Genomic DNA, 11,388 nt, shown 5'->3' on the forward strand with positions numbered 1-11,388 from the left:
TGAAACAACTTCTATGGCTACAAAACTGGACCAATATTTTATTTCTTTCTAAAAACAATTCTGGGAATTTCTAGTTGCTCACCTGGGGAGGGATGATGTCAAACAAATCTCCACCTGGAGCATACTCCTGACCAAACACATAGCAATCTTCAGTCTCAAAGACAATGTCAAAGACCTTGATAATGAAGGGGTTGGAGGAGAGATTGTTAGTGACGCTGTACTCTTTCAAAAAATTCTTCAGCTTTGTTTTGTTTTTATTCAAAAACTTTAAAGCCATTTTGGTTCCTGCAGAGAGAAAAAAAAAGAAAGAATTGGGTATGTGAGACTGATCCAGGCAGCAATGAGGTGTGATGGTGAAGGAAATCAGTGCCTTCTAGGAATAGGAAACTTATGGAATATAACACCAAGGTATAATAAAACCCAAAGTCTCGGTGAAGAGGCATTCATCGAGTAGTTCCCAATATTTTCTACAATAGTGAAGACAAAATAAATGTAGTGAGAGTAGTGACTTGAACAGTAGATACTGACTGCACACAGCATTACATGGGGGTTGCCACTGTCCGGAATTTTACTGTACCCCAGTTATATTTAACAAAATACCAGACTTGAAATGAGGGTCAAAAATACAGTATTTATACTGGAGTCACAGCGAAGTGATATTATCAACATTTTACAAAACCATTTGATTTGAAGCTGCAATAACTGTTTTATGGGGAGAAATGTGGCAGCTAATCCACACCAAGAACATCCTACAAACAGCAGGTAACCAGCTTTGACAAAGGGTCAGTTAGACTCGAAACATCAGCTCTTTTCTGTCCTTACAGATGCTGCCAAACTTGCTGAGATATTCCAGCATTTTCTCTTTTGGTTTCAGATTCCAGTATCTGCAGTAATTTGCTTTTAACCAGTTAATATGCTTTTTGGTAACATTTATTGAAGGACGACACCAGGCAAACTCCTTACTTTTTTTTAAATAGTACGAAAAAATCCAGTTTAAATTCCAGCATAAAGTCTGATGCTTCAGACTCCCTCAATAACTTGCAAAAATGTCAGACTATAATATGTCTTCAAGTACCAAGAGTGGGGCTTGAACCTACAAATAACAAACCACATTCTGTATGAGGAATATTAAAATATTCAAAGTGAACACTGCAAGGAGAGCATAAGTTTCCACATGTGGGACTGAGAGGCAGCTTTGGACAATTGGTGGTCTAAGTAAGTAAGACCAGATGAGTATTTCTACTGTCTAGTCTTTGGTCTTTGGTTTGGAGTCAGAGTATTTAAAGTATAAGAGCTAAGGTAAGGTTTCTGGTACACAGTTAATATTCTTTAAACTAGAGGAAGTAAATGGAAAGGAAGAAATTTAAGGCATGGGAAGGCAGCTCAGCCATTATTATACTCACTGGTGTTTAGAGGAATGACCAGGGATCTCATTAAAACTTAAAAAATTCTGACAGGGCTGATCAGACAGGATGCAGGGATGATGATTCCCTGGTTAGGTAGTCCAGAACAAGGGGGTCACAGTTTCAGAATATGTGGTTGACCACTTAGGACTGAGATGAGGAGACTTTCCTTAACTTAGAGCATGGTGACCCTATGGAAATCTCTACCACAGAAGGCTATGGGGATCAAGTAACTGAAATACTTTAGAAAGAATTAAGTAGGTTTGTAGAGGCTAAAGATATCAAGGGGTATGGGGAGAGAGTATGAGTATTTTGCTGTGGTGGAGTATCAGCCAAGATCATGTCGAATAGCCGAGAAAGCTTGATGGACCTAATGGTCTACTCCTGTTCCAATTTTCTGTTTCTATGACAAATGTAGCCAATGACACTGGGATCCAAAATATATTCTTTTTACTTGCTGTTTGTGAATGAAGTGGAGTTCTTTCCAACAAGTAATGTGTAAGGACTTGATCACAAGCAGCGAATTCTGATACAAAACCATTTCAAAACTGCTGCTTGGAATTAAGTGAGGATTAGTGTTTCTCTGCAGCTTCCATTTAAAAAGTCTCACCTTCTTCATGCTTTCCCTTCATTTTTCTATCCATGCAGTTTATAATTTTCGACTCTTTTGCTTCCAATTAATCACATTCTGCAAATTGTGGGCATCAGTGATTACCTTGTGCAGGGCCATTTTCCACCCCCGACACCTGATATACTGCAGATGAAAGCATTGCTCTCATGGGATTAATACTGTATTAAAAAATCGAGAGGGTTTATAGTTAACGTGAGGTGGCTGACGATATGGAGTTAAAGAAACGACAGTGAGCAATTTGTATTCACAGGGTTAATCTCTGACACTCCTCAGCCTCAGTTACAGCTGCAGACTCGCTGCCAGGAAGCTCAAACTGACCTAATTATAGAGTCCATCTTACATCAGTGAAAAAATAGGCTAATTAAAATTAGCGGTCGAATCAACCAATTTATAACAGAGTCGACAGCAGAGAGTTTTGATTGCACATTCCTAATCTCTGACGCTGTGTTTTGTTAAACACTCAGTGTACTCCTGCCAGTTTCCTTTGTTAGTATTGTTGAGCATTCAGCTCCATGTTAAAGAAAGACAGTGAACAATAGAGGTGAAGATGAGTGTTCACAATGCTAGTGAATGGACAGTGAAAGAACTGAAGGCAGCACTCATTGCACTAAACACAAGCTCTTTGTCAGCGAGACACTGAATGCAGGACAAGCACAGACTGCTTTACGTTCTTTGGCTTTCTCCCTGGTCTTTCTATGAAATGTGCCATGTTGCCTTAGCAACAATTGAGCAGAGACAGGAGATTAAAAATGGTTTCAGTTCTGACTGCTTTTTGAAGACACAATGTCTGGAGTGCTAAACTCAATCCACCCCAGTGAGGTTTCCTCTATACGCAAATTCAGTCCACAGAGACTCAGTAATCTCAAGACAGAACAGTCCACTCTTTCATGTGGCCCCAACCCTCACTGTCTCACCATATCCCTCAACCCACTGTATCACCGTATCGTTCAACCCCGACTGTCTGACCATATCCCTCAACCCACTGTCTCACCGTATCTCTCAATCCACTGCCTCACCAAATCCCTCAACGCACCGTTTCACCGTATCTCTCAACTTACTGTCTCACCTTATCCCTGAAACCATGGTGTTCCTCAATCCCCACTGTCTCACCATATCTCTCCACCACCCCATTCATCCAATCATCTTTTCTTTTCATTGTAAACTTATTGGCGTGATGGGGAAGGAAGGGAGCCTTTGCTAGTCCTGTGGAACATACATAATAAAAACAAATTACTGCGGATGCTGGAATCTGAAACCAATAGAAAATGCTGGAAAAGCTCAGTTAGACTCGAAACGTCAGCTCTTTTCCCGCCCTACAGATGCTGCCAGACCTGCTGAGATTTTCCAGCGTTTTCTCTTTTGGCTGTGGAACATACACTTTTGCTTTGAAAAACCACAGTTCCCAGCACATCCAACAAAAAAAAACACTATTGTGTAATACATATCAAAACAGCGGATAAAAGAGTAACGTCAACAAGAAGTCTGTTAGAATGAGAATCAAAGACACAGAGAAAGAGACGAACAGAGAGATACCGAGAATGCATGGAAATCAGTTCCTGTTGGGAGTTACCGCTGCTTCCTGAACAGGAAAGCGTCAATGTAAGCAGAGACTACCACAGTGATGTCCAAACCGTGTTTTGTTTATCGGAAGACAACCAAGGCTACCATCCCCCAGGAATTTCTGACTCCATTTTAAACTCATTTGCTAACTTAAGTACTATATATGCGGGTTTTTAATAGCGAATAATTGTGAATCTTTCTAGTTTGTTAGCTGGAATGTTCTGAACTACACACAGTAATAGTCCAATCGATGTTCTTTTGTCCCGTACTAAGTCCCAAACCATCCACTTTCTTCCTATTACTTCGGCCCCTTCTATTCACTTTCCAAGCCGTCGCCTTATTTCCACCTTCCAATTCTTTGAGTGACCTCTTCCGTTCTGACTCACTCCCCAGTTGAGGGAGAGTGAAGTTTTGGCCATAGAGTAGAGCTCTGCCTCAGCTTTGTTCTTCTCCTCAAGGCTATCCCCAGAAGACAGCCAAACTTCTGGCTGCTGGTCAGCCTAGTGGTCAATGACCAGGGTCTATCCTGACCATTCCGCACACTGGCTGAAGGCACCAAGCGCTGGGAACTGCTCGTGTTTGCCTGAAGTTTACCTGCGTTTTTGTGAATGACGAGCTCCACCCTGCCGTACGTCCCCTTGCCCAGCTCTCGGATGAAATCATAATGTTTGTGAATATCTGACGCCGACAGACTGCGCACGGTCATTGCCTGCAGATCCTCCGTGTCGCCCACCGTGCCAAGTGAGCTTCGGGTCAGGTCCTGTTCAGTCCCGCAGACATTCATCCTTGCACTGAAGACAAGTCAACAAAAGAAACAGCAGATTACCAAATCGTTCGCCCGGAGGAGCAGGCAGTTCAGAAATGGCCCACGAAGACCCTGCAACGTCGGCACAAATCTCAACCCTCCACCCCATTCATTCAATTTAAACCCCCCCCCCCCCCCCCAAACCACAAGGACAATGCCATGGAGGGACCCACGATCTTGTGCTTGGAGCACAGTTGTCAAAGAAATCAAGCCTGACCTACAGCTCAATGTCACCCATTATCACCCACTGTTGCGGTGAACCCCATGTCTCGGATGGCAGTGGAATGAGATTGTAAGTTATCCATCCAACTTCACAATTTCCTCATATTCTGTAACCCAATCCCTGCAAACCAACACTCGCTCGTCTGTCAGAAGAGCTTACTTGTATAGCTCATTTCGCACCAGGAGGCGCTGCAGTACCTGCCCTTTCATTGGGCGGGGGAGGGGGGAGAGATGTCAGTGTCCAGTTAAACGAAGTCAAGGTCTTCCTGTAAGCTCATGCCACCCCATAACCACAGTGTCCCCGACGCGAACTGCCTGCGGAGTGCGATCACAGCCTGCATAACCCGGGGAATGCGGACGATCTCTGGCCATGAGCTCTGGACGATAGTAAACAGAGAGAAGGACAGCTCGGTGAGGGAGAAGGTTTCAGCAGAGAGGGTCTGCACAAGCGGAAACAGACTTCATCTCGGTCAAACCGAGATACAGCAACTCCATCTGAGTCACTTACTGCAAACATAAAACGGAGCCAGTCAGCTGAAGTGCCGTGGCGTGAGCTGGAGCCCCCCACCTCCCCAATCTGTCTCTCTTGCTCCACTTCACTTCCAATCTCTCAGGACATGACATATTTCTGTTCTCTGCGTCAGCTCAGTTCACCGAGGCTTTTGGAAATTCAGCACAGAAATTCATCAACCAGCAACCGATTTCATCAACTAATTAACACGTTAAGCATTTTGGAAGCTATTTTTAACAGTCCTTTACCTGATTCCAGTTTTCCGCCGACCCTCTAGAAGACACTAACTCACCTCCATGGGTACGTTCCAAGAGTTGCTCAATGGCTTTCGTCAGGAGTGAACCTCGACTCGATAATGTAGGTCAGTGGGAAATCAGAGCCGAGCCCAAGGCTGTCCTTGCCCACTGGACACACACAAACGCACACACACGGGGGTGGCGAGCACAGACGAACGGAATGTTTTCCCATTACTTCACAAACCCAGAAAGGCCGAGGCCATCAATCCAGCTCAAGCCACTGCCCCAGCTAAGTGAGAACACATCTACATGGCTCACTGTTAACGCTGGTTGCTATTACCTACCAGAAAAAGCTCTTTCAGCCTTTGCTACATGATATTTCACAATGCTGTGTTACACAGGTTGATCCATGGACTTCTATCCCTGTTGAAATGCAGAGCCACACGCTCCAACACCTGTTTTTAGTTTACATCACCGCACTCCTGCTGGTTTGTTCGCACACCGTCTTAGCCTATGTAATGGTGTTCTGCTGTAAAGTTCACTCATGTTCATATTAGGCTACAGGCTCTGAGCACTGTTGGAGGACCCACAACTTCATTGAAATAAATGCAAATTTGATAGATTTCGTTCAGGAAACAATAATCTGGATTACAGCGCATGAGACGTTTGAAACCTGACATCTGCTCATTGAGGCTTGAAGTGCTTGAGAACAGCAGGTGTCTCTGGGTCCATGCTTCACAATGTTCGCCACTACTGGCAGTTTCCTCACCTTGTGTGTTAAACTAACTGATGGAGATTGATGGCTGTGCTATCCGGAAACAGAAGGTAAACTCGATGGACCGTGGGATAATCTTGAATCTAATTTGCTGCTGTTTGAGTGCTGCAGAGGCTGGAAAGGAGGACAACCCAATGGTCTACAGATGATCAACTGGCTGGTCGCCCAAACCAAAGCCATCCAAAGCAGCGTCCATGCAAGAGCGTCCTTTGCACACTCGGTCTAGCAGAGAGAGACATAATAGCAATGGCAACCAGACACAATTAAAGTGGAAAGGAGAAGCTAGTGCAACAAAACCATGCGATAGAAAATAAAACCACCATCTCAGGAACAAAAGCCAATAGGATCTCAATCATATCAAGCCGAGGAATAAACTGACAAATAAATGGCAGAAAAAAATCATGGGAACGACATTGATTCATCACTTTGCTCACCAAGGCTCTCCTTGACTAATCCTTTTTACCCAAAGACCCGATTTCAATAATGTTCCGACCAGCAATGTTCAAGCCACGAGGTAACGTTCTGTAATTTGACATTCTTGATAATTTCACCAGCTGTAACTTTATTTTTCATTTAAATCTGATAGAAACAGGAGGCTATTATCAATCCTAGGCGCTCCTTGAAACATTGCTAGATCCTGAGATGTAGCACGGCCTTGGCAAAGGGGCAATTTCGGTGCCGTCTACAGATCACAATGTGTCGATGTCGAAAATACGGTCGCATTGGCTTCCAAACTCCAACACCCTGATCTATCTTCCTGCTGTGAGGCTCCATCGCCACCTACACGAATCCTCTCATGCTCAAAGCTTCTCTGACAATGTCTTCCTACTGCCAAGGTCACATGCTCAATATGGGTCAGCATTGGAACTTCAGCTCAACATGTGTCAAGGGGACAACAGTCTTGAGGCACTTAAAGGTAAATTTGGGTTGGACACCTTCTTACATGCGAAAACAAAAACAAAACAGCCAGCGATAATCAGGAGAATAGAGGCTGGAAAAACACTTGAAGGATTTAAGGTAAAAACGTGAAGAGCTGGAGAAGCCGAGCAAGTCTGGCAGCCTCAGTGGAAAGAAAAGCATAGGGCCTGAAGAGGGCTCATGGACCCGAAACTTTAACTCTGTTTCTCCCTCCCCAAATACTACCGGACCTGTTGAGTCTGCTTTTGTTTCAGATTTCCAGCATCCCCGGTTCTTTGAGTTAATGTGAAACATCTAAGAAACCGCTGGATGGGGAGCAGGAACGAAGGTCTTCCTTGATAGCTGGTTGAGGGATGTGGGGACTAGGCCAGCTTGTATGTATGAGTCTTACTCATCTCCGGGTGAAGGTGATGAATGGACTAGAATGGACTGAATGCTCTTTCTCTTCCACATTTGCCTAGATCAAAAAAAAATCATGGGCCAAGTCAAAGCAGAGATTTTGACCTACAATTTTCATGGAAACGTGAAAAAAAACTTGTTTAATCTAAATTCTGCATTGATTTTCGGACACTCCCTGAAACTGTTGGGGAGAACCGATAGAAAGAATTACACTTCTGTAGCACCTCTCATGACCTCAGGCCACCCGACCCGCTTATCAGGCAGTGCCATTGGAAGTGCAGTCAATATAATGCAGGAAACACTGCAACATCACACAAAGAGCAATGATAAGTACATAGAACAGTACAGCACCTTCGGCCCACCAGGTCTGAGCCGACTTTATGGCATTCGAACTTAACCCCGTTTGCCTGTTCATGGTCGTATCCCACTATTCCCTAAATAATAACCGAAAGAACTACAAATACTGGAAATCAGGGAAAAAAATGCTGGAAAAGCTCAGCAGGACTGGCAGCATCTGTGGAGAGAAATCAGAGTTAACATTTCGGGTCGAGTGACCCTTCTCAGAACTCTATTCCCCGGCCTTTTATGTGTCAGCCTAAATGCCTCTTAAACATTGCTACCGTATCCGCCTCTCCAACCTCCCCTGGCAGCGTGTTCAGGCATCTATCACCCTCTGCGTAAAAAACAACTTCCCTCGCACATTTTTAAACTTTTACCCTCTCACTTTAAATCTCTGCCGTCACCCGTTTTTGACATTTCCACCCTGGGAAAAAGACTCCGACTATGCACCCTACACATGCCTCTCATAATTACATAGTGTTTTAGTGATTATGGTTTTGGAATTAAATATTTGCTAGGACTTGAGGGGTACCCTCCTTTGAATAGTGCACCAGGATCTTTTACACTCACCTGAAACAGCAAACGGGATCTTGGTTTAAAGTCTCAGCAGAAAGACCGCACCTCGGGCAGTGCAGAACACCCTGAGGCTGTTGAGGTTCAGGACTCGGGACTTCTGTATGAAGTTGAATGAAAAATGCTTTGACTTAGAGATGAGAGTCCTACCACTGATCCACAGATGACTCTTTAAATAAAGCTATGCTCTTCAATAATAAGAAACTACACAAACAAATAAACTGTTCTTTGTTCCCACTTCATACGTCTCGTCCAATAGATGACATGGCACCTATCTTTCGGTCTAGGGCGTTTCAGGGAGCTTCTGACAGCACATTAGTTGCATGTTTCCGAGGATATATTAAAATGAAGGACTAACAGAATCTCCTTTAGAAAACTCCACCTGTAAGAGCTATACTTAATGTTACTGAAGTGATTAGAAACATCATACATTCCGGATCTACATACAGTATTTAGATGTACATTTGAGATGACAAGGCTACGGGCCAAGTGCTGAAAATGGGATTTAAATGGGTTGTTTTTAACCAGAGCAGACTCGATTAGCCGAAGAACTTTCTCTGTGCTGTAGATCTCTATGACAGTGACTGTACTTTATAAAAACGGATTAACAAACCGGTGGCCAGCGAGGTCTGACGTATAATTGTTACTCGCTGTTGACAATATTGTTCAAAGTTGAAGAATCGTGGGTGTGGTCCCATTAGATGTGAGGAACTGTACCCCGGTGCCTCAGTGAGCAATCTGGACGGTCAGAAGAAGCAAGAAACGTGATTTTAAAAATTTAGAAGAAGAAATCAAGGCAGCGAGGAGAAGGAGTGAAAACTCCTTGCTCCCTGACAACACACTCGAGGAGTTGTCCTCCGATATACCATAAATATACCGAAACCAGCCGCGGCTTTAGAAAACCTCGAACATTAAGAGGGAATTCGAACTCTTTAGAATCCAGAGTTGTTGATTGCTCTCGGTCATCTGTACTAACAGAAACAGGCGAGCTGAAATGTCACAACTGTGACAAGTACCCTGGAGCGGTGTCCAACCTGATCCAATGGAGAGGATGGACGTGGGTGTTTGATCATAACCTGCGTCCTCCCTTCTAACAGCTCCCAACAGTTACACTCCGAAATGGCTCTGCTACAACTCTGGTGGCAGAGGCAGGTTTTCCTGGGGCTCTGAGCAGCAACCCCCCCCCCTCCCCCGCCCACACCCCCCCCCCCAACCCACCACGCCTCTCCCCACCCCCGCACCTCACCATCCCTGCGGCTGAGACTCACCTGCAGCTTCTCGACACCTGAGCCGCTTCCACATGCTCCCTAACCCTCTCCCTCGGCTCTTCCAGCCTTTCCTGTTTGTTGCCCAGCTGGAATTTTGGAGTTTCCTTCCCTTGGAGCAAAGAAGGAGCCGGGGGTGCTGGTTGGTGGCGGAAACAGAGGGGGAACTGTTCTGCAGCCCCTCTCCTGATTCACCAGCAGCTGGTCAGTGAGCAGCTTTCCAACATCACATCTCGGCTGCAGCCTTGTCCTCGTTCCTTTGTCCTTTGTTTGTCTAATGGCCCGTCCTTATGATTTCTATGTCGGACTGTTCTGCTCTACTTTCATTCCCGAATATGTTTTTTTTTCCCTCTCTTGCTGATGCAGTAAAGCTCAGCCTCTCCCTGCCCTATTTATTACAGGATTGATGCAGACCCCTTCATGCTTGTCCTACTCCACTCCCTCTGTCCTGGGGCTCACCGCTCATTCACTTAACAACGCGCTCCAGGCTGCTCCGCCCCATACCGCACAGCACTGGGTCCTAGCGTCCTCTCAGCTCAATGTACAAGTTCCACCTCCATCACTCTCGTGTGCCTTAAACATTAAAATAGAAAATGCTGGAAATATTTAGCAGATCTGTCGGCATGCGTGGAGAATTAAATAGCTCAACATTTTATGCCAATGAACTTTCAGGGAAAATAGTAGGAAGTCACATCTTCAGTTGCTTAGGCTCCAAACTCTAACTTTACTCTCTTTTAAAATGCTCCTTAAAATCCACCTTTTTGGCCAACCTTTTAGCTCTTTTGGTCACATATCTAAATATCTTCTCACATTTTTCACGTTTGGGGGCTGAGGGGGTGACATAATAGAGGTTTATAAAATCATGAGGGGCATGGATAGGATAAATAGACAAAGTCTTTTCCCTGGGGTCGGGGGTCCAGAACTAGAGGGCATAGGTTTAGGGTGAGAGGGGAAAGATATAAAAGAGACCTAAGGGGCAACTTTTTCATGCAGAGGGTGGTACGTGTATGGAATGAGCTGCCAGAGGAAATGGTGGAGGCTGGTACAATTGCAACATTTAAAAGGCATCTGGATGGATATATGAATAGGAAGGAATATAGGCAAATGTTGGCAAATGGGACTAGATTACGTTAGGATATCTGGTCGGCATGGACAAGTTGGACCAAAGGGTCTGTTTCTGTGCTGTAACATCTCTATGACTATTATTATGTCTGGTAAGTGCTCCTGTGAAATATCTTGAGAAGTTTAATTACCCTAGAGGCACTGCATAAATACTGGAGAAATTCAAAGGACTAAAATCTGATAAATTGCAGGACCTGCTGGCCTACATTCTAAAGTTATAAAAGGGATAACTGCAAAAGAAATGGGTGTACTGGCCATGATTTTCCAAAATTTCCTACATTGCAGGATAGTTTCAGAAGATTAGCAGTTAGCAAATGAAACACTGCAATCAAAAAGGAGGCAAAGAAAACAAAACAGAACTATAACCCAGTTGGCAAGCTGTTGGTCACTTAGGAAGTGCTGAAATCTACTTATTAAGGAAGCCTTGACAATGCATTCAAGGAATGTGTAGAATAATTATATGTTTTATGAAGAGAAACCCAGTTTGGCAAATGTGTTAGAACTCTTAAGGATGCAATAAGTAAAATAGATAAAGAGAAACCAGTAGATACAGTAAACTTAGATTTCCAAAAGATATTTGATAACATGTTTTATAAAATATTAATAAATTAGATAAAGGCTTATGAAAT

General features: G+C 44.1%; 1 protein-coding gene across 4 annotated transcripts in view; it reads right to left on the minus strand.

Annotated features, from left to right (window-relative positions):
* Nucleotides 1-10,104, minus strand: part of sbk1 (SH3 domain binding kinase 1) — a 30,022-nt gene extending 19,918 nt beyond the window's left edge. Inside the window, exons 1-5 of one of the 4 annotated variants that reach the window (XM_072559677.1) lie at nucleotides 9,641-10,104; nucleotides 8,986-9,110; nucleotides 8,370-8,472; nucleotides 4,189-4,385; nucleotides 83-285 (exon numbers count right to left, since the gene is read on the minus strand). In XM_072559677.1, coding sequence (XP_072415778.1) covers nucleotides 83-285; nucleotides 4,189-4,385; nucleotides 8,370-8,472; nucleotides 8,986-9,070 — 588 coding nt within the window. In that variant the 5' untranslated portion in view covers nucleotides 9,071-9,110; nucleotides 9,641-10,104. Of the gene's footprint in view, nucleotides 1-82; nucleotides 286-4,188; nucleotides 4,386-5,380; nucleotides 5,404-8,369; nucleotides 8,473-8,985; nucleotides 9,111-9,640 lie in introns of those variants that run through there. The other 3 variants (XM_072559678.1, XM_072559679.1, XM_072559680.1) reach the window with 3 other exon arrangements.
* Nucleotides 10,105-11,388: the final 1,284 nt, after the last annotated feature.

The sequence above is a fragment of the Chiloscyllium punctatum genome, chromosome 40, assembly GCF_047496795.1.
Source record: "Chiloscyllium punctatum isolate Juve2018m chromosome 40, sChiPun1.3, whole genome shotgun sequence".
NCBI lineage: Eukaryota > Metazoa > Chordata > Chondrichthyes > Orectolobiformes > Hemiscylliidae > Chiloscyllium > Chiloscyllium punctatum.